The 24629-nt window shown below is 36.3% G+C and overlaps 1 protein-coding gene and 1 long non-coding RNA gene across 2 annotated transcripts in view; both read right to left on the bottom strand.

Moving 5' to 3' along the window:
• Positions 1–24629, bottom strand: part of LOC130220444 (deleted in malignant brain tumors 1 protein) — a 45538-nt gene that overhangs the window by 19657 nt on the left and 1252 nt on the right. Inside the window, exons 2-16 of the mRNA XM_056452730.1 lie at positions 24278–24589; positions 23666–23971; positions 12144–12458; positions 11506–11823; positions 11060–11341; positions 10250–10570; positions 10031–10165; positions 9698–9933; positions 6913–7093; positions 6184–6450; positions 5964–6062; positions 5229–5549; positions 5010–5144; positions 4757–4905; positions 1410–1539 (exon numbers count right to left, since the gene is read on the bottom strand). Of these exons, the coding sequence (XP_056308705.1) occupies positions 1410–1539; positions 4757–4905; positions 5010–5144; positions 5229–5549; positions 5964–6062; positions 6184–6450; positions 6913–7093; positions 9698–9933; positions 10031–10165; positions 10250–10570; positions 11060–11341; positions 11506–11823; positions 12144–12458; positions 23666–23971; positions 24278–24589 (3507 nt within the window). The remainder of the gene's footprint in view (positions 1–1409; positions 1540–4756; positions 4906–5009; positions 5145–5228; positions 5550–5963; positions 6063–6183; positions 6451–6912; positions 7094–9697; positions 9934–10030; positions 10166–10249; positions 10571–11059; positions 11342–11505; positions 11824–12143; positions 12459–23665; positions 23972–24277; positions 24590–24629) is intronic.
• On the bottom strand, positions 5014–5874 carry LOC130221320 (uncharacterized). Its single transcript, XR_008836277.1, has 3 exons — positions 5789–5874; positions 5229–5549; positions 5014–5144 (listed from the first exon to the last, which is right to left on the bottom strand). It is a non-coding gene; the product is annotated as an uncharacterized LOC130221320 (long non-coding RNA).

Raw genomic sequence — 24629 nt, forward strand, 5'->3', positions numbered from 1 at the left:
AGCAAACTCTTAGCTGTGCCATAAAGTGATGAAGTGGTCAGAAGCATATTTACTATGACCTATCAGCCTGTGTAGCTGTAATTAATACAAGCTTTTCTGCAGGATCAAAAGAAATGGACAGAACTGAGCCACTGAAAGATGCTTGTGATTTTCACAACAGGTAGATAGAAGTGAACAGACTTGAGCTCTGTGCCTGTCATGTGCATAGTCGCAGTAAAACAATTCACTCTCCACTCTCAGAAGAACATGTTAAAGAGGAAGTCATTTCTGTCCACCGCTCTATTCAAAGGTTCATGTCAATGGCTTCAGCAGACGTGATACAGATGCAGAGCTGCGGTAAACCAGCCCATTTCAGCAAGAAAGTTAAGTAAAATCCTTGGCATGCTAACTCTGAAATGAAGGAAACTCTGGGTTTTGCATTTAAGTATGGACGGTATAAATCAGTGAAATCAGGATAAGTCAAGCCTGTTTCTGACTCAGAGCGAGTTAGCATGGTAACTTACTCTATGAACTAAACCTGGTGTAAAGCAGGTTTTCTTTGGTAAAGTTTCTTTTGGTTCTCTTTTTTAGAGTGAAAGGGATGTTCAAATACTCCATTAACACATGCTGCAAAAATATATGCAAAAGTGCAAACAATTAAAAATACTTAAATTAAGAGGACTTTTTTTTTCTTTTAGAAAATGAATGATGCTGTTAGTCTTGTTTTAGTGAAATTCAAGTAAATAGAAAATAGAAAACAAGATTATTTTGAGTGTCTATTAATAAGCACACTTAAATAATAATAATAATTACTATTGTTTGCCATTTTAACCTATTAGTTATTCTTTTTTTACCTGTGATAACAGTGATATGAAGGATTAACCTTGCACTGACAGCAAACATCTTTTTGCTGAGCGCTGTTATGTCCATGGTGAATCATAATATTGAAGCTTTGTTGATCTAGATTAAAGACCTATCTTTTTAGTAAAGCATACACACAATGCATCACATAACGGTATGATGCAGGAGTGTGCTCCATGCAGGTGAATGAGCTTGACAACCACATGTAGGACACATTCCTCCTGTCTTAATTCACCAGACATTGTGTTAGAAATACTCTGTTTGCTTGTATTACTACTATTTTCTATTATAGCACTTCATTTTCACATTAATGTTTAATATTTCTCATTTAAATACACTATTGACAACAGCTACGCAAATTATTTTCTTTATTCTCTATTTCCACCTGGGGATACTCATCCTGAGGCCTCTAGAGATTGTGCAGCGCCATTGATGTGATCCAAGACCTGTGAAGAGATGATGGCAAGGTATCCATAATCCTGAACCAGGCCGTATCCTGAGAAGATGCTGTGGCAGTCATGAAGGAGTAGAGAGCCTGAGATTGATTTCTGAAAGTGACCTACTCTCACCTGCAGCTTCTCCACGATGGACGGTCAGCGTTCTTAAGCCTCTGGCGCCTAGACTGCTGCTCTGCACAAGAAGTTTGGCCAAAGGATTGTAAGGATGGCTAAATCTCTCCAGAATATCAGACCCTAAGAACTGTTATAGAATTGCATGAGACAGGACCACAAGAATTGCTATACAATAAAACAATAAAACTTTTTGAACTGAGAAGAAGATCAGGAAACCAGCTGTTCAACAGTTCTATTCAAATCACTGTTGACAATGCAAACATGGGCTACAAACAGAGCCACACCTCACCAGGGGGGAATGCGAGCAAGTTCACCCTTCTCCTTTCACCTCAAGCTCCCCTTCTTGACCAAAGTTCAGAGCACATTTCACATAAAATGTCCAAGGTTTTAATATGGTGTATCTTGTAGTCTTATATTCATGTTTAGTATCATTTTAAAATTCTCTGTGTGATTGGCAAAGTGGTCTTAATTTCTCTGTAATATTTCACTTGTATAAGTTAATTTGGTTTTTGGCTTTGATGAAATCTTTGACAGATGCTCCCCCTATAGAGAACTCATTAGCAGGCAAGGGAGCTTTTGTTGTCTTGAGTTTACGACTGTTCGTTTTGAGTTGAGTATATAAGGCAATGGTGTGACAAATATCATTGGAATCTTGTAGCCAAGACACCCCATTCCAGCATCTCTGGGACTTATGCTGCAACGTACTTCTCTGGTCAGGTAAGCATCTCTAACTCTTTGACTTATCTTTGAGTAATGGATGTTGTATTTTTACAGTAACATCTCTGAATTGGCCTTCTGATTGTTTTATTATGTAAGTGGCATCATACAATTTTACCTGACAAATAAAATGTTAAGTTTTGATTCAATATGAATTCTCCTGAAATCTTTTTATATCCAGTAGATTAAGAGGAGTCTGTGCTACATTTATGATTCAACATATAGTTGATTGAGACGCATTTGACAGTATGAAGCCGTTTTGGAACGACAGCATGAAGATTTTTTTAATCATCTAATCACTGAAATTAGCAAGTTACATGGGCTTGGCGAAATCAACTATTCTTTTAGGATGAGTGAGCAGTTGGCAACCAGTCTATTTGAACATTAATTAATCCTGCACCCTCTGACTAGCAGAGTGTCAACATACTGTCCGTGAGAAGACACACAGACACAGAGCGTGAAACTCTGAGTGGCGCTTGGTCCCTAATGGGATCAGATATAAATCAAAACTCTAAACTAAGTCATAAATGATGAATGTGATCCGTTCTTACAACTAGAAGTACAATCTAAATTTTACGATCACTTAAAATTGGAGTCAGATTAAATTTGGAGCTAAAAAACAAGTAAAAATAAATCTGATAAATAACACAATTCTTTTTAGAAGCATTAGAAGAGCTTACATGCATTAACCTTCGACCATGCTGTTAGTTTTGCCATTGGGCTGATAAATGCCTAACTGAGCCTGGTTTCTCTCTATGTATTTTTCTTCACTTTTGTCAATTGCTGAGTTTTGTTCCTCACTGCTGTTACCACAGACTTGCTTGGTTTGGGACTTGTAAATCCATAGATGGATTTCCTCTTCAGTGTTTGGACTTTCAGCAGTGACATTTAAACCACACTGAACTTAACTAAACTGAACTTAAACTCTGAAATCTGAACTGACACATGTTCAATTTACTAGAACTTCTATGTTAAGCTGCTTTGGCACAATCTACATTGTAAAAGCACTATAGAAATAAACATCAATTGAATTGAATCATGTTGATAGTAGCTCTAACGCGAGCTAACCTATTGAGAATTGATTGAACTATCATAATTCAACCGAAAACTCCCCATCCCAGATTTTTCCCATCTCAGGCTAAATAATTCAGAATTCAACTTAACTCACAGCTGGTGGAATCTAAGAATTGAAACAGGCCTCAGGTCAACCATAACTGTTCAAATCACACACATGCAGCTGGAAGGGCATGCACTGTGTAAAACATATGCTGAATAAGTTGGCGGTTTATTCTGCTGTGGCGACCCCTGATGAATAAAGGGACTAAGCCGAAAGAAAATGAATAAATGGATGAATTTATATTTACCCATACCTGTTAGTTCAGCCTTTTGTGTTGAACACAGTAGAAATAGGGGAGAATTAATGGAGGTTGGAGCAAAAATGCCACCAAAACTAATAAATATGCCCTTGAATAACATTTTGAGTTGCTCAACAGTGGTTTATTTATTTCTTTATTATTCCATGTAGGCAAAAATACAAGCCCCGAGATTCAGTATATGGTGTCAAAAACAAATACGGTCAATAAGTTCAATGAACAAAAAGTACAAACTACATCACATTTTAGCCTAAGAATATTATTTTTTTAACAGATAACTCAAACAAATCCACAGCCAGCAACCCTGAGCAACACGTTTATTTCTATTTTACTGAATAAATCAGCACTTTTGAAATCATTATGACTCCGCACATCACTCAAATCAACATAAAACCCATTTTGGGCTTTACAGTGCATTTTCAAAGCAATCCTATGAAAAAAAAAAATCTTTCTTGATGTGATGAAACAGACTTATATTCCAGATCACTTGCATCACTGGATGCACTAAACAAAATATAATTTGTTAGATGTTCAGCAGATTTTAATGAACACTGCTAAAACGGCCTAGTCTACTGCTGAGGGATACCTGGACAGTGCATATGACTGCATCTGCTTGAATTGCCAATAACTGGAATACTCACAAACATTTTTGAATTGCTCAACAGTGGTAGATTTATTTTTCTATTAGTAGGTAGGCAAAAATACAAGCAAACACTCAGTAAATTTATCAGTTATTTACCTTTAAAACAACTTACATTATATATACTTTTATATGTGCATAATACAGCATAGCATAGTGGGGTTGTGAAAAAACTGTACACCTGACTTTCCCTCCAGCTGTTAAAGGAACCCACCTATTCTTTTGTGTACAACTAAACAAGAGTGACCCCTACTGGACATAAATGTACATAACAATTTAAAGTAAACACCAAAATGAATTCTTTAAAATTAATTATTCTGTACAGATCACTCATATTTTTCAAAACAGCTTTGCAAGATTGTAGATGTATTTTCCTTTGTTTGTAGTCTCATCTCAAGTCTAATTTTTCAGAAGTTTAGAAGTTCTTCACTCTCTCAGTATTCATCATAGTAAATTTCATAAAGGTTATCATCAGATTTGTTTGCCACACTTTAATTCTCTTTAATGTCCACATTGATAAAATCTTCTGCAGAGTCATCCGAGTCCACCTTAATATAGTCCTGTTCTGCATCATCATCATCATCATCATCATCATCATCATCATCATCATCCACAATCTCATGATCTTCTTCAGAATCTTCATGCTTCATGTTTTCATCACATTCTGTATTTTCATAATCTGGCTCATCATCAACATCATTATCTTTATCATCGTCATTACATCTGCTATCATGGGATCCACCTGCATATGTATTAGCTGGATCTAGTAGCATCGTACAGAGATGAAGGTACATACAATATTTATTAAGTATAGTGTCAAAAACACTAAAATTGTTCAAATGCAACTGATCACTATTATGAAAATACCTTTTTTAAAAGAGCACTTAGAACGATCTTCTTTCTTCTTCTGTCTCCTCTTAAGAAACAGGACGATGATGAGGACGGCCAGTAAGATCAGTCCAGCTGAAAGTGCAGCACCAATGACAGCAGGAAGCAGAGACGCTGAGAGAGAAACACACACATGGTTTGAGTTCAACTTTCATTAGCAGCAGTCCAGCTTGTGTTCAGACTTGTACACATCAGTACCTGTGATAGTGATGAGCAGCAGTTCAGAGCCAGAGGAACGGAAGGAGCGTGAGGAGACACTGACTTCATAAACACAACTGTAGTTTCCCTCATCTGAATAATCTGCCTCAGGAAAGGAGAAGGAGGCAGAGAGACTGACAGACGGCTGAATCCTGCTGATATTTGATTCTCTGAACAGGTAGAAGGAGCCTCCAGAATATCGAGATTTAGTGGAACAGATGATAGTGAAACTGTGGCCCCTGGTGATCACTGGCCCCTGAGGGCCCACAACAAACCCTCCATCAGGAGCACTGGGAGAAATACTGGGCTGCTGCAAGTGCACTAGAAAACAAGAAACATACACTGATGTGGTTACAGAACCTTAGGCATTAGATTCAAACAACTTTAGAAAAACTTACAATTATTTTATGAACTGCATTTTATAAGAATTAAATTTTATCCACAAATATTTAAAAAAAATCTGCTGCACAAAATCCAAAATTAATAAATACAGAATGATTCTGTACTTCTATGAGTCTGTATTTATCTGTAGGCAATGGGAGAAGACTGAACACACTCACCCACAGTGATGGTCACAGTGTTACTCAATTTTGACTTAAGGCTGCTCTGGTAAGAGTATCAACAGCTGTATTCACCATGATGTGACATTAAGGCTGAAAGTTATAGTAGACACATGTGTCTGTGAGGATAAAGATGATCTGTTTATGAAGAGCAGGAATTCAGCATTAGCTCTACATCTTGGTTTAGGTGTTGAGCATCTGAACTGGATGATTTCTCCAGGAGAAACAGCTGAATATGTGGAGATCAGAGCAAGACTCGCCATCAGCAGCTCATCTGCAAAAAAATATGCATTTATTTAAAACAACTAATGTCATGCAAACATGAAATTCATTAAACCTAATCTAATTCTTAATTGTTCAAAATAATGTATTAGAATGCTAAAGACTCGACTTACCTGTACCGTAACAAACAACACCAGCATCTTTTCTATATTGACAGTTATGTTTTCCCAGTCCATTGTGTGAACATTGAATGAGATTTCCTTCACCTCCTGTACATTTAACCTCATCCAGCCAGATTGATCCACTGCCTTGACCAAATGCAGCACTATGAGGTGCACTGATGGCTGATCCACACTGTAACTGTCTGCACACCACAGCAGCATCATTCATGTCCCAGTTATCATCACACATGCTTCCCCACTCGCCATCGTGGATCTCCGCTCGTCCACAGAATGAATCAAATTTGTTGAAGATTGGTGGGACCAATCAAATGTCTGACAGTAACATAAAATTATAAATACAACACAATCAGAATCCTTATTTGGTTAGTATTTTATATATATATATATATATATATATATATATATATATATATATATATATATATATTTATATATATATATATATATATATATATATATATATATATATATATATATATATATATATATATATATATATATATAATTTAGACACTGTTGAGAGTAAAGCACAAGCATTAGTATTTATTAATTTACTTTTAATTCATATCTTTTGTTTATTTGTTTTGCTATTTTCGTCAAGCAAGTAATACATTTTCAACATAATTTTCAAACAACAAAGGAATTAATAATAAGAAAATACTACATAAAATCAAATACAGCAACATAATATTGGATTGAAGAAAACAAACATGATTCTACCTAAGCAGACAACTCCTACATCTTTTTGGTGTCCATTTACTCCAAAACCACGGTGTGAGCAGTCTGTGAGTGAGGATTTATTTCCTGAACATCTGACATCATCCAACCAGATCAACCAGATTCCTTCCCTGGCCAAAAAAAGCACTCTAGCGCACTGACAGCTTCTCCACATCCCAGCTGTCTGCACACCACAGCAGCATCATTCATGTCCCAGTTATCATCACACACAGTTACCCGTGTGCCGTTATACAGGATTTCAACTCTCCCAGACCAGTCATAACAATAACAATATGAAAAATGCATTATAAACTCAACAACTGTCACATTGTCAACTAATAATCCTAAAAACATTTAAATGTTTAAATTCATATCCAGTTAAATTGCTGCTAGGGCACAGTGTTGGGGAGTAACTAGTTACATGTAATGGCGTTACGTAATGCAATTACAAAATGTAACTACAAAACAGTAAATCATTACAGTTACTGAGAAAATAATATATAACTAAATTATAGTTACTTATGAAAATGTTAAAGATTTGAAATGGGGTTACATCTAAATATGTTCAATAATATTAATCTGTTGCTTTGCCTGTTTTTGACATACAAGATGGCTATTTATTAAAGCCGTGCTATTGTGATGCTTTTGATTGGTTTTCCGGTTTGATTGCGGCGCACCACGTCTACTTGTTACGTTAATCCTCTCTGCCGCTGAAAGCATTAGTGAGCTGCCATCATGGCGAGGGATAAAATGCATTTCATTGCTGGAAATTTACTAATACTTTCGCCCCGGAATCTGAAAAGGGCACAAATATTACAGTTTAGTGCAAAATTTACTTGCCAGCTGTTAAAATACTTTCAACATCAAAGGCTTCAAAGTCGAACCTGAGGAAGCATCTGCAGGTATGTAACCTATCCTTTCTTTATTTTATAAAAGCAAAAATACAGTTACAGAAGTTAGAGCACTCACTGTTGAAAAAACATTTAAAACATTAAAGCATATAGACAGATATTATGACTGATAAATTATAATTGTGAAAGTATTTAAAGCATCTTCAGGTAAAGCCATCATGTAGTGTCCTCCAGCAAGATGGCACAGACAAGGTACAGTAGTTTTCAAAGAGTCGTTCCAATAAGTGCTCCAGTGAGGTATCACAGACCTACAGAGACACTGAAAAAAACGTTTTTCTTAAAGGGTTTTTGTCTTGTTTCTAGTCCAAATAACTAAACTTTCTAAGTAAAAAAAATTCTTGTCTTTAGAAATAATAATTTAAAAAAGTGAGTTTTCCTTAAAACAAGCTAAATAATCTGCCTATGGGGTAAGCATAATAAACTTATTTAAAAGAAAAAAAAACTGCTATTTTGAGCTCTGCGGTTGTGTTTGGTTTAAGACATCATTTGGAAAAAAATGCTTTCAACAATTCCCTATAACAATTTAAATGTGATGTACCTTTTTCGTTTATGCAGTTTAGATTGCTAGTAATCATGGTTTTTAATACATGTTGCAAGCATTTTTAACATTGTTTTGAAAATAGAAAAAGATCAGCAAGCCTACAAGTCACAAGCTTAACACACTTAAAATGAACATCAAATAAATAAAATGTGGAGTATCTGATGCTTAGTAACCTTGTTAAATTTGCATTTAGTACAGGAATTAATTGATTTGATTTATCCCCTTCAATATCTATCCCATTAGAGAAACAGCTTGAAGTAACCAGGTGTTAACAGGCTATAAGTTAAGGAATATATATATATATATATATATATATATATATATATATATATATATATATATATATATATATATATATATATATATATATATATATATATATATATATATATATATATATTGCTGTATGGATTACTGTAGTTCAGTCCACAATAAAAAATTTACTCACTCCCTTCTCATCCAGGATGTTACTTTATATATCTTTAGTCAGGAAGAATAAAGTCATTTGTTTTTGCTCCAAATCATAACCTAAAGGCAGACAACAGGATTTAAAACTGCAGTTTAAATCACTTTATTTAGCATTATGTATAGCAAGATATAATCAGCTTTGTTTCGTTATATTTAGCTTTATTAAGCTTTAGTACAAATACAGTACTGACAAATACAGTAATTTAAAATATTTAAACACATTTCCCTGCAGTACTGCTATGTCCCACTAGGGGGTTTAAAGCACAGGTTTAAAAACTGGCTATTTAACTGAGACAGGAAGAGTACTGAAGTTCCTATTAGTCGTATTAAACACTCTTTTAAACTTTGCAATCTATTAAACACTGCCCCCCCCCCAGCATTTCAACCATAAATTGTTTGCATTTACCCATAATATTGTATCTTACTATTTCTCTATATTTAAACTTTAAGCATTTATTTATTTTTATTTTTAGCATATCATTAAATGCACAAATATTAATCTTATAAATGAAGTGGTAACAAGACAACATTTACATTATTATTCCCTTTCTACTCTTACCACATGTGATCAAACAGACTCTGCTTAGATCAGTGGATACACAAAACAAAGTTAGAATTTGTCAGATGCGCAGCAGATTGTGATGTTCACTGCAGTCTCCAAAATGAATCAGTCTTTATTGATTACTCATATTTTGACAATAGCTTTGCAAGAATGTAGATGTATTGTCTGTGTTTGTAGTCTTAACTAAAGTCTGCCACATGTTTCTGTTTGTCTTATTATTTGCAATATTCTTATTAGCTCAGGTTTCTTCTTGTTAGATTTCATAAAGGATTTGTTTGCCACACTTTAATTCTCTTTAATGTCCACATTGACATAAACTTCTTCAGAGTCATCCGATTCCACATTAATATAGTCCTGTTCTGCATCATCATCATCATCATCATCATCATCATCATCCATATTCACATAATCTTCTTCAGAATCTTCATGCTTCATGTTTTCATCACATTCTGGATTTTCATAATCATCATCATCGTCATCATCATCATCATCATCTTCATATCTGTTATTATGGGATGCACCTGCATATGTATTAGCTGGACCTAGTAGCAGTGTACAGAGATGAAGGTAAATACAGTTATTATTTCAGGAATATAATGTCCAATAGGTTCATGCAAATGATCACTATTATGAAAATACCTTTTTTGAAAGAGCACTTAGAACGATCTTCTTTCTTCTTCCGTCTTCTCTTAAGAAACAGGACGATGATGAGGACGGTCAGTAAGATCAGTCCAGCTGAAAGTGCAGCACCAATAACAGCAGGAAGCAGAGATGCTGAGAGAGAAACACACACATGGTTTGAGTTTAACTTTCATTAGCAGCAGTCCAGCTTGTGTTCAGACACTTACACATCAGTACCTGTGATAGTGATGAGCAGCAGTTCAGAGCCAGAGGAACGGAAGGAGCGTGAGGAGACACTGACTTCATAAACACAACTGTAGTTTCCCTCATCTGAATAATCTGCCTCAGGAAAGGAGAAGGAGGCAGAGAGACTGTAAGACGGCTGAATCCTGCTGATATCTGATTCTCTGAACAGGTAGAAGGAGCCTCCAGGATACTGAGATTCAGTGGAACAGATGATAGTGAAACTGTGGCCCCTGGTGATCACTGGCCCCTGAGGGCCCATGACAAACCCTCCATCAGGAGCACTGAGAGAAATACCGGGTTGCTGCAAGTGCACTAGATAACAAGAAACATACACTGATGTGGTTACAGAACCTCAAAGTCATTCATACAGTTTTAAACAAGTTAACATGGTTCAAAAACTACATCTTATCATCATAATTCAACTTTATTTAAATGGTTCCTTTTACATTAGAGTATTAACATACTGTCTGCTTAACATCTGCTGACACTGCTCCACCAACAGACATTTACCTGACTATAAGAAACTTTTCAAATACATTTTAACTTACACTAACCCTAAACCTTACCTTACAGTCTACTAATGCTCTAATGGGAATTAGTTGGCATGTAGTTACACTGTAAGTTACCTATAACCAACAAAATGTGTAAGAGACTGTTAAAAATAAAGTGATTCCAAATTTAATCGACAGACATTTTAAAAAATCAGCCATGCAAAATCATACAACAAAAATGAATAATGAATTCCCTTCTATGCAGTGTTTATTTAATGATATTCAATGTAAGAAGACTGAACACACTCACCCACAGTGATAATCACAGTGTTACTCAATGGAGACTTGAGGCTGCTCTGGTAAGAGTATCGACAGCTGTATTCACCATGATGTGAGACGTCGACATTAAGGCTGAAAGTCACAGTAGACACATGTGTCTGTGAGGATAAAGATGATCTGTTTATGAAGAGCTGGAATTCAGCATTAGCTCTCCATCTCGGTTTAGGTGTTGAGCATCTGAACTGGACATTTTCTCCAGGAGAAACAGCTGAATGTGTGGAGATCAGAGCAAGACTCGCCATCTGCAGCTCATCTGCAAAAAAATATGCATTTATTTAAAACAACTAATGCTCACCAGCTAAATAAATATTTAAAAAAAATTGTTTTCATGCAGACATAAAAATGACAAAACCCAATCAAATTTTTACTTACAAAATAACATCAAAATGTTAAAGATTTGATTTACAGTGCCTGTACCTGAACAAACAACACCAGCATCTTCACCATGGTCACAGTTATGTTTTCCCAGTCCATTGTGTGAACATTGAATGAGATTTCCTTCACCTCCTGTGCAGTTAACCTCATCCAGCCAGATTGATCCACTGCCTTGACCAAATGCAGCCCTTTGCGGTGCACTGATGGCTGATCCACACTGTAACTGTCTGCACACCACAGCAGCATCATTCATGTCCCAGTTATCATCACACACGGATCCCCACTCGCCATTCTGGCGGATCTCCACTCGTCCACAGCATGAATCAGACCCATTGACCAGTCTAATGTCTGACAGCTTGCCTTAAAAATAGAGGTAGAATGGGATTCGATTCTTATTTGGCAAGTCTTTATATATAGTGTATTTAAATCTCAACATTGTTGAGACAAAGCACAAGACTTAGTTTTTATTAATTATTTTTTTATTATTTTAAATTGCTTTACTACTACTATTGTTAAGCAAGTACATTTACACTACATTTTCAAAACACATGACTTAATAAGACAACCAAATTTTAAAATAACACAAAATATTTAAAAATGAGATAATATTAAATAAAATCTAAAGGTGATGACAGCAAAATACATAATTTTGGATTAGGAGAAAACAAACATGATTTTACCCTGTACGCAGTCAACACCAGCATCTTCCTTGTGTTGACAGTCATGATGTCCAAAACCTTTGTGTGAACATTGAGTGATTGAGGATTCACTTCCTGAACATCCCACATTATCCAACCAAATCTGACCTCTTCCTTGGCCAAAAGAAGCATTCTGTCGTGCACTAACAGCTCCTCCACATCCCAGCTGTCTGCACACCACAGCAGCATCTTTCATGTCCCATTCATCATCACACACGGTTCCCCATACACCATTATACAGGATCTCCACTCTGCCAGAGCAGTCATTATTACCATTCATCAGTCTGAGAGAAAATCCTAATAAAAATGCATGATAAAATTATAAATGACAAAATAAAATTTTTGTAACATACTAAACTTGTAGATTAGCTAAAACAGTCAATAGTATCTGGATGCAGCCTTGATTATGCATGCTGAAACTGCAAGTCTCGGACTTGTAATGTCATATACAATACTCTCAATAGAGCTAGTGACGTCACTGTGAAGGAGTAGGGTGGAGTCAGGGGTAGGGTTAGGGGTGGCATTAAAAAGCATTGCATGCAGCTCTGATTGCATCTGCACAGGTCTGCATCCAGACCCCTCTAAAAATGGTTACTTTCACATGATAGAGGGGTTCAAAAGACGAACAGTCCAATACTTACCTGTGACAGAAGTTAAAGCACTCACTGTTGAGATGAAAAACAGAGACATTTTAAACAGTGCAGAGTTACATGATGATTTTTAACACTTTTTAAATTCAACATACTTTTGTACAAAACCAGTGGCTGGCTTATGCAGATTTTGTAGTATGCAAATTCAATAAAATGTTTATACCCCACTGGCATCAGCACCAGAATAACTAAAAAGAAGCACTGCTCCTTCAAAACAATACTGAGAAAGTATATATCACTGAAAAACAATAGTTTTTTTTCACCAATAGAACACCTAAATTCAACACTGGCTGATGTAGCGCTATGTAAAGCATGTTGGAAACTAGAAATTTGCTGCCCACCCAGATCGCTTAGTGATACAGAAATGATTAATTTACTATCAACACAAACCTATATATATATATCGTTTACATGATAACAATATCATTTACAACTTTTATAGTTCATCATAATTTATATCCATTTTGATTTTACAATAAAATATTGGTTGGATAATATTAACACGGCATACAGAACTATATGAAGAATATCATGATATTTAAATGTTTAAAATAGAAATAGAACATTTTAATTACCCAATACGATAGACAGCAGAGGTGATCCTGGCATTGTGTTGGTTCCAAGTGTCTAATCATTAAGTGGTTACTTCTTACCCACACGAAGAACTGAAACTTCCTACACACACGAAGAACTGCTTAGAGAACTGAAACTCACACACTAGAAAAATATCTGTTTTCTAACAGAAACTTGTAGCTCATGGATATTTTCTGTTTATTCACATTTCTGAACTGCATTTTAGGACTCCATCTCTGCCCAACAGCATTTACTATTGAAACTTTAATTCTGCAGTTTTTAACCAAGTGACATTTATTGATATTTTAAAGAGCCCCCATTATGGGTTTTTGAAAATGACCTTCCATGTAGTGTATAACACAGCTCTAAGTCAAGTGAAATATCCAGCTAAGGCTAAAATAATGTTAAGAATAGTGGTTCGAATGAATCGTCTTGATAACGAGTCTTAGTTGTTTCGGTGTGACATGCCTACGAAACATAAGCCCCGTCCAATTGTTGCGCACGCAAACCCTGGAAAATGTAAACCTGCAGCCCCACCGACCAACACAGCAGTATATACAAACAGATCCTGAAGTCATCATGAGTCTTGAAGACGCTTACCTGGATATTATTGTAAGTTTGAGGGAAAGGAGTGCTTCAGCAATCTACACGCTTACAACGGGCGATTCATTCGTTTGTTAAAGGAATGATCAGAAAACACTACTGATGTATGAGACTTAGACAGAGCTGGACAGAAACTTTAGTACACAGCTCATAGATTAGTTTCTTTCTCCATTTTGTAATGGACAGACAATACACCAGGGGTGCGTTCAAAATAAGGACAGTTTATTAGGCACAAAGTCAAACAAAGGCAGGCTGCTGCATGCTGAGAAAGAGCGCTGGTGAGCACTACAACCCCCTGGCTGGGGATGTGATCATTGAGAAAAGCAGAGAATAGGTAAGCCCTGAGAACAACACTTCATGCAAGAGGTGCCACAGCAATGATTGCAATTAGAAATGATCTACAGCTGAGAAGGGAGAAAAGCTCTAAAATGAAAGATAATTAATGAAATCAGGCCTGGCGCATGACACATTTCATAAGTGTAGGTAAAAGGCTGTCTCCTTGTTTTCTCTAGCTTGCAAATGATGTATTTAATTGTGTTTTGTTACTTGTAACCACTTGCACTGTATCAGGTTAACTCTTTATATTCTCATATCGCGTCTAATGCGACTTGAAAAAAATGACGCATGCTGCTTTATTTACAGATTTAAATGGGTTTGTGAACTCGTGTTCCACTGCCGTTTGTCGTTGCTGTGGCCACCGTCAGCTGATCCTACACACGTGCAGCGGTCAAGCTTCAGAATAGTTTCGCTTTTGCTGCTGTGTTTAACTGCACTGCTTTTGGGGGTAAGGTGTCTGTATAAGACTGATGGGTAAGTTTACTATGAAGCGTGTTTCGGGCGTGCGCTGCGATCGGATCCTATACCAATGTTGGCGACCCAGGGGCTTGACAAACCACGCTGGGCATTTTACTGTCTGAACTCTAAATCACAACAGGCTGTCATTGGTCCAATCAGCGCAGATGAGCTTTCTGCTAAGGAGGAGTTTGGGAACAAATGAATCGCTAAACGACTCATATGGGAGTCGCTGGGATAATTAGGTAAAAATAAATGCAGATTATAAGACCATGAAAGTGTTTTTTGACCTTGCATGCATATCAGTATGTTGTTGGAGACCCATATAACCGAAATATGACCCTTTTTAATCTATAATAGGGGTTCTTTAAGTTGTTTGAAACAATATAATATATAATCATTAATATATAAAAATATATTCATACAATAGAAGAAAAAGCACTAAAAGCTCACTACCTACACTGAAAAAAAGTGTTGCATGCAAAACTGTTGCAAACTATTTATTTGTGTTGAGTTTAAACAAACAAATTAAATTTATTAATGTTCAACTTAATTTGTTTGTTTAAATTCAGCCCAAATAAATTGTTTACAACCACTTAACGTAAAAAAAATGAGTAAATCCAAGGAATCATATTTGAATAATTTTTTTCAGTGCACTGAAAAAAGTGTTGCATGCAAAACTGTTGCAAACAATTTATTTGTGTTGAATTTAAACAAACAAATTAAATTGAGCAATTTTCAACTTAATTTGTTTGTTTAAATTCAGCCCAAATAAATTGTTTAAAACCACTTAACGTAAAAAAATTGAGTAAATCCAAGGAATCATCTTTGAATAATTTTTTTCAGTGTATTGTTTGCACTGTGATTTGCACAAACAACCCAGACAATATCATGTCATACTACTGAAAATACCATTAAAAGTAACTTTTCAACATCAGATGTTGTCAAAGCAGAGATCAAAATTCCATTAAGCAATGAAAAACAATGTAGAAATGTAAAGGACCCATCAATCACAAGCTATGGGTGGCTCTATTAATTAACAGTTGTATGTGCATGTTAACACAAACAAGATCCTAAACAAGACACCCCTCAAAAATCATTACTCTCTATTTTGAGTCATTTTATGCATTATTTTAATAAAAATGATTATCAGTCTGGTCCTCACTGTTTTGAAAAGCTAAAGTTGTTTCTGCGACAGAAGTGAAAATTTAAAAGAGTGATAAATATAAATATAATGTAAAGCTTGTGTATGCTCAGATATACAATACTTGTAAATAGAGTTCAGAGAATTGTTCTGTTTTCACAAGAAGATGATAAAGCTGTGAAGAACTGAGGAAGTGCCCTTTTAGACAAACACATGTACTTAACCATTATGCAGAGGACATATAGATGTTCAGTTGGTTTAATCTACTTGAAAACTATTTAGGCATTATGAAGTTTTTGCTATAAACCTGTGAGCAGTCATAGAGTGCTCACAATGACAGTGAAAACACACACATTTGTGTGTATCTATTATATGTGTAGAGCCACACTATATTGCCACAAGTTTTGGGTTATCTGCCTTTACATGAACTGTAATGACATCCCTATCTTAATCTATAGGGTTTAATATGGAGTTGACCCACCCTCTGCAGCAGCTTTAAAGGGATAGTTCACCCAAAAGCGAAACTCAAACAGGTTTGAAACAAGTAAAGGGAGAGTTAAATGATGTCAGAATTTTCTTGATTTGAGTGAACTCGCTTTAACTCTTGTGGAAAGGCTTTACCAAGGCTTTGGAGTGTCTTTGGGGAATTTTTGACCATTCTTCTAGACGTGCATTTGGACTGCGAATAAAGTTTAGAGGTCTTTAGAACTTTTCTTGACACTCAAAGCCCTTTACACATTTCTGGGAGGAATCTCCATATCCACCACCAGTGTGCAGCATCCACCTGGATGACGTGACAGCAGCCATATTGCACCAGACTGCACACCACACACCAGCTGATCGGTGGACAGGAGACATAGTGAGGAAGCCAATTATAAAATGGGGATGGTTAGGAGGACCTAACGGACAGAGGCCAGTTGGCAATATTGGCCAGGGTGCCGAGGTTAAATTACTACTCTTTTTCGAAGGACAACCTAGGATTTTTTACGACCACAGAGAGTCAGGACCTCGGTTTAACGTCTCATCCGAAAGATCTTCAGCTATTGACTCTGCAGAAAGTTAGCCACTTCTGCTTTTACCAACAGAAAGTTGTGACTTCTTGTAAAACTCTACTGTGAGTGACGACATGCTGTTAACTTTCTTGCAGTTAAATGTGACCTCTACATCTACATACATACTCTACATACATGACATTTTGCTCAGCTAAGGGTTGTGTAGTACATTTTAACAAATTTTGCATGTACTGTATTTGACAAAGTGTATTTTATTGTTTAGTGGCTGTTCACACAGTTAAATTTGATGTAAAATATATAAATAAATAAATAAGTTTAAAAAATATTTAAATGGGACCTAAATGGGAATTCAGTTACATATACAGTTAATATTTAGTTATTAAGATTAATCACCAAAACATTCATCAAACAGTCTTTATATGTATCAGAACAGAGCTGTAACATACTAGATGAGGAGTTTAATTAACTTTACTCTACAAAAACGACATACATTTACTTTAGTCTAAATGTTGTAAACTCTTCCTCTCCACAATCAGCTGACCCCAGAATGAACAAGTAATACTGATGATACACAAGGCAACATTTTGGGCGATAGTGCCAGGCAATTTTGCAGAGCGATGTTACTTGGCTATTTTTCTATTAAGAATGGGCAGTAGTTTTGTATCTGTAGCCCATTGTCCTAAATTTGTTACCCCGTGTCTCACCTGGTTGCCCATTTATGGCATCATTTCCCAAAGCTGCCCAGCAACATTGCTCAAAAAGTTTCCCTGTGTATCATCAGCATCAGGCTTTAATCTGCTACTGGTCATTTCTGATATTTTGGCTATATAAGATGCACCTGTTTTTTTGTTTCTGAGTACTGGAACAACATGAAAAGCCTAAAAAATCTTCTGAAAAGGGAGTGAGGGACAGCAGATCATTTCGTCACCTTAGAATTATAAGGTTCTATCTGACATTTTTGTCAAAATTGAGTTATTGACATATTCTTATTAAATGGCAACTTATTTACATTATGGGATGTTTTTTATATGTTGTTCACATTTTCAGACTTTTTTTTATTAAAAAAAACAAACAAATGTTACACACATACTGTTTACTATGGAATGCAAAAACTTTGAAGCTCAATATCTCAAAATCATTCAGAACACAGATAGAACCTTATAATTCCAAGGTGACGATTTGCATTTTGAAGGAACACACACAAAAACAGGTTGTTTTTGCTCACATCCAAATAGAAGCAAATTTGACTAGTTAAAACAAAGGATCTGTGTGGTACTTTGAGCAGAAATTTCACAAACAAAGTTAGGGGACACAGAAGTGATATATTGTGGCCACTCGCTTTTTGATTTATGTATAAATGGGAGCACATTTTTAAATAACATCTCTCAGCTGCTCAGAATGCACAGTTGATAAATGATTTACCTTAGAACTCTTTAGAAATGTGATCACACAGATGATATACAGTTTAGATAAAAAAACGAAGATATACAAATTTGACTGAAAATGAGTTCTGATACTGAATTGTTGACATATAAACTACAGTAGTACTGTGTACAAACACGAATTCATGGTTTCTCCCAGCAGAAGCCCTTATATCATGAGAAAAAAATTAAAGACCAATTTTTATTGGAGGGCATTCAACATAATACAAGTGTTTATACACTGCAGCAAAAACAAAAAAACAAAAAACAGTTATTACTCATAATACGATTCACCAGTCTGAGAAAATATCCTAATAAAAAACATGATAAAAGGCTAATTGAATTGATAATAACAAATGTTCTAACATGCCAAACTTTAAAGCAGTCACTTTTATATTGTGTACAGTTTTAAAAAGATATGAAAAAATACTCAATGTTACAGAAGTTAGAGCACTGTGGTGGTGGTGGTGTGGAGAGACCCCCTTCTATGGCCATACACAATAAATTATGTCCCCCCAATAAATTATGTAAATTTAGATTGAAATTTATTGTTTATATTGCACACTGAAATATACAACACTATTACTTCAAATATATATATAGCTGTATCGATTACTGTAGTTCAGTCCACAATGAAAATTTACTCACCCCTGTCTCATCAAGGATGTTAATTTGTATATCTTTAGTCAGGAAGAGTAAAGTCACTTGTTTTTGCTCCAAACACAACTTCAAATATCACAACCTAAAGGCAGACAACAGGATTTAAAACTGCAGTTTAATTCACTTTATTTAGCATTATGTATAGCAGGATATATTCAGCGTTGTTTCGTTATATTTAGCTTTATTAAGCTTTAGTACAAATACAGTACTGACAAATACAGTAATTTATTTAGCTATATTATATATTTAAACTTTAAGTTTTATTTATTTTTATTTTTAGCATAAAATTAAATGCACAAATATTAATCTTATAAATGAAGTGGTAACAAGACAACATTTACATTATTATTCCCTTTCTACTCTTACCACATGTGATCAAACAGACTCTGATCAGATCAGTGGATACACAAAACAAAGTTAGAATTTGTCAGATGCGCAGCAGATTGTGATGTTCACTGCAGTCTCCAAAATGAATCAGTCTTTATTGATTACTCATATTTTCACAATAGCTTTGCAAGAATCTACATGTATTGTCTGTGTTTGTAGTCTTAACTAAAGTCTGCCACATGTTTCTGTTTGTCTTATTATTTGCAATATTCTTATTAGCTCAGTGTTCTTCTTGTTAGATTTCATAAAGGATTTGTTTGCCACACTTTAATTCTCTTTAATGTCCACATTGACATAAACTTCTTCAGAGTCATCCGAGTCCACATTAATATAGTCCTGTTCTGCATCATCATCCACATTCACATAATCTTCATGCTTCATGTTTTCATCACATTCTGCATTTTCATAATCAGGCTCATCATCATCATCATCATCATCATCATCATCATCATCATCATCATCATCATCTTAATATCTGTTATTATGGGATGCACCTGCATATGTATTAGCTGGACCTAGTAGCAGTGTACAGAGATGAAGGAAAATACAGTTATTATTTCAGGAATATAATGTCCAATAAGTTCGTGCAAATGACCACTACTATGAAAATACCTTTTTTTTATAATAAATGTTTAGGGGTTTTCACTTTCATTGAGATAGGATAGTGGGGGATACATTGGAAAGCATTGAAAGCAGAGAGAAGGGATAGGTCGGCATAGGACCTCGAGCTGGGAATCGAACATGGGTCGCCATGAGCACCATGGTGTAGAGGTCTGCATTCACGGGACCCGACCACATTTCTTATGGCGTGGGAATACATTTTCTGAATAAAACGCAGTAGCAGTTGGTCACTCTAGTGTAATTTGGTCGAACAATATAGCGCTCCCAAGAGATAGATAGATAGATAGAGATAGAGAGACAGAGAGAGAGAGAGAGAGAGAGAGAGAGAGAGAGAGAGAGAGAGAGAGAGAGAGATGGCGCTTGCTATAGGCTGTCTGGACTCTGTTGCTTTCAGCTGGATGTTTTTTGGGAGGCATATTTATTCGCTAAACATTTAACATTGTTCTGTGGCCCAATATGCACCTGCTCCGTGTATAGAAATAATGTTGATATGATATGTGAAACACAGTTGGTAGTTGGCAAATATATTGAGTGGACATGCTTGTAAATCTGACTTTGAAAGAGACAGTGCCTCACCAGCCACAAACCTCACCGCACGTCACATGGCACTCGTCTCATCACAGAGGGGCAAACAAAACTGACTCTTTTGGTAGTACCCAATTTTAACATGAGATTTTGGAAACCAGATCTAAATTTAGCGGGAACAAATGGGTCGGGTAGGAAACGGGGCGGGGCGGACAGCGGATGAACAAAGGCTGAATAGAACAGCAGGAGAGGTCGGGTGCGGTATAAAACCTGGCAGGAGCGGGACTAAAAATTCAGTCCCACGCAGATCTCTACCATGGTGCTATGTGTCAGCGCACTTTACCACTAGGCTATTGGCGCCAATGAAATACCTTTTTTAAAAGAGCACTTAGAACGATCTTCTTTCTTCTTCCGTCTCCTCTTAAGAAACAGGACGATGGTGCGGACGGTCAGTAAGATCAGTCCAGCTGAAAGTGCAGCACCAATGACAGCAGGAAGCAGAGACGCTGAGAGAGAAACACACACATGGTTTGAGTTTAACTTTCATCAGCAGCAGTCCAGCTTGTGTTCAGACTCGTACACATCAGTACCTGTGATAGTGATGAGCAGCAGTTCAGAGCCAGAGGAACGGAAGGAGCGTGAGGAGACACTGACTTCATAAACACAACTGTAGTTTCCCTCATGTGAATAATCTGCCTCAGGAAAGGAGAAGGAGGCAGAGAGACTGACAGACGGCTGAATCCTGCTGATATTTGATTCTCTGAACAGGTAGAAGGAGCCTCCAGGATACTGAGATTCAGTGGAACAGATGATAGTGAAACTGTGGCCCCTGGTGATCACTGGCCCCTGAGGGCCCACGACAAACCCTCCATCAGGAGAAATACTGGGCTGGTGCAAGTGCACTAGAAAACAAGAAACATACACTGATGTGGTTACAGAATCTAAAAAAGTAATCATTTAATCATTTAAAACAATTTTAAACAAGTAAACGTGTTTCAAAAACTACATCTAATATTAGAGTATTAACATACTGTCTGCTTAAAGGGCACCTATTTTTCCCCTTTTACAAGATTTAAGATAAGCCTTTGGTGTCTCCGAATGTGTCTGTAAAGCTTCAGCTCAAAATACACTTCAGATTATTTATTATAGCCTCCTGAATCTGTGCATTTTGGTGTCTGAGTACAGTGTAGCTGTTTTTGTAGTCTGTGACTTTAAATGTGAATGATCTGCTTCTCCCCGCCCACACTGCTCCATCATGCTTCTCCTGTGTTACATTAGATAAACAACAGTCAGTGACAGAGACAGACTCAGATGAAGCTGAAATACAACTCATTAGTCTAAAATACCAAGTAAGTTTATTTGATGTATTTGTGGTGGAGTTTATTCAAGCATTTCTGAAATGATGAGTCTCACACAAATGCTGTTTGCAGTACACACAAACACATATATCCATGTTGTGGGAATATAAATTTATATAATCTATATATAACTGAAAAGTTGTTTTTTAGGGTGTGATAGACCTTAAAATGTCTTGGTTTCCTGATCCCTGACTGTCTCCAAAGTAATGCAAATTGTCAGTTTCACAGCACAGCAGTGTCAATTATTTTCTTAAGCTGGTCAACTGGTTGGACGGTTTCTGTCTACAGAACATCATTTGCACACTGCTTTAATGCTAAAATGTATCAAGAATGGGTTTTTTACCCTGCCCACAACAACACTTCATTTGCATGCTTTGTATTAGACTGTCCCCACTTACATGTATCAATGTCTGAAAAACGGTATTTAAACTGAGTGTCTGCTGTGCCAGATGAGAGTTTCTTTCGATGACGCCACAGCCACTCTGAGGTCTTCTTATTAAAGGATTCTGCTTTGAAGATACCTGAAGGTTCTGCCTGGTTTTTTGGGCTTGTGTTAGAATTTCACAACCGTTTTGGTGCCATGAGCCAGAAGGGAGAAATTCAGAGAGAAAATGTGGCCATGGGGATTATATCGGTTAAGAATTACACAGCGATTTATCTGTAAACTTATACAACTTTTAAAAAACACAGATAATTGGAACAGATGTTTTAATCTTAGTTTTTTGCAAAAAAAAAAAAAAAAAACAAGTATTGTGGACATTTGTATACATGTTATTATAGAAACATGGCACCTGTCAATCAATTTAGTAGGTAGGGAAAACCGCACTTCTACCTCACATTGTGGTGAGCCTCAACATCACTGGGATTTAGATCTTATTTTAAAATCAGGAAATTTAAAAAAGAGACTTGTTGGGTTTATTTCACTCCGATATGACAGTGGACACACTATACCTATACACAGTTCTGTCCAAACAGCTTACAAAAGGTAGATTTCCATCATGGGTGCCCATTAATATCTGCTGACACTGCTCCACCAACAGACATTCACCTGACTATAAGAAACTTTGCAAATACATTTCAACTTACACTAACCCTAAACCTTACCTTACAGTCTACTAATGCTCTAATGGGAATTAGTTGGCAAGTAGTTGCACTGTAAGTTACCTATAATCAGCAAAATGTGTAAGAGACTGTTAAAAATAAAGTGATTCCAAATTTAATCGAGAAGCTTTAACAAATCAGCAGCACAAAATCCTACAACAAAATGAATAATGAATTGTCTTCTATGCAATGTTTATTTAATGATATTCAATGTAAGAAGACTGAACACACTCACCCACAGTGATAATCACAGTGTTACTCAATGGAGACTTGAGGCTGCTCTGGTAAGAGTATCAACAGCTGTATTCACCATGATGTGAGACGTCGACATTAAGGTTGAAAGTCACATTAGACACATCTCTCTTTGAGGATAAAGATAAACCATTTTTGAAGAGCTGGAATTCAGCATTAGCACTGCATCTCCGTTTAGGTGTTGAGCATCTGAACTGGATGATTTCTCCAGGAGAAACAGCTGAATGTGTCGAGATCAGGGAAAGACTCGCCATCTGCAGCTCACCAGCTAAGGACAAGGCAGCTAAGGTAAAATTATTTAAAACCGATTTTGCCATGCAAACATGAAGCCTAAAAAAATCATGAAACCTATTCTAATTTTTACTCTGAAAATAATGTATCAAAATGCTAAACATCTGACTTACCTGAACAAACAACACCAGCATCTTTTCTGTGTTGACAGTTATGTTTTCCCAGTCCATTGTGTGAACATTTAGTGAGATTTCCTTCACCTCCTGTGCAGTTAACCTCATCCAGCCAGATTGATCCATTGCCTTGACCAAATGGAGCACTATGAGGTGCACTGATGGCCGATCCACACTGTAACTGTCTGCACACCACAGCAGCATCATTCATGTCCCAGTTATCATCACACACGCTTCCCCACTTGCCATTGTGGTGGATCTCCACTCGTCCACAGCATGAATCAAACCCATCGACCAATCGAATGTCTGCAAAACATTATGAGCACAATGTGATTGGAAACTTATTTGGCTAGTATTTGTAGTGTATTTATCTAGGCATTGTTGAGAGCAAGCACAAGCATTCAATTTCTCTTTTTATTAATATTTTACATTAGTTGCGTTTAATTGCGTTATTTTAGCTAAGCAAGTAATACATTCTCAAAATACTTTTTAAAGTGTTAGAAATTATAACTACAACCAATTTTTCAAATAACAAATTAGAAAGACGTACTGCATGAAATCTAGAGATGACGGCAGCAAGCATCATAATTTTGGATCGAGACAAAACTTTACCTAAGCAGACAACTCCTGCATCTTCAGAATGTCCACAGTTATGTTCTCCAAAACCATTGTGTGAGCAGTCTGTGAGGGAGGATTCATTTCCTGAACATCCAACATCATCCAACCAGATTCGACCACTTCCCTGGCCAAATGAAGCACTCTGTGGTGCACTAACAGCTCCTCCACATCCCAGCTGTCTGCACACCACAGCAGCATCTTTCATGTCCCATTCATCATCACACACGGTTCCCCGTGTGCCGTTATACAGGATTTCAACTCTCCCAGAGCAGTCTGTAATACCATTCACCAGTCTGAGAGAAAATCCTAATAAAAATATATAATAGAAATATTTTGTTATACGCTT

This window comes from Danio aesculapii, chromosome 3 (assembly GCF_903798145.1).
Source record: "Danio aesculapii chromosome 3, fDanAes4.1, whole genome shotgun sequence".
In the NCBI taxonomy this organism is placed as follows: Eukaryota; Metazoa; Chordata; class Actinopteri; order Cypriniformes; family Danionidae; genus Danio; species Danio aesculapii.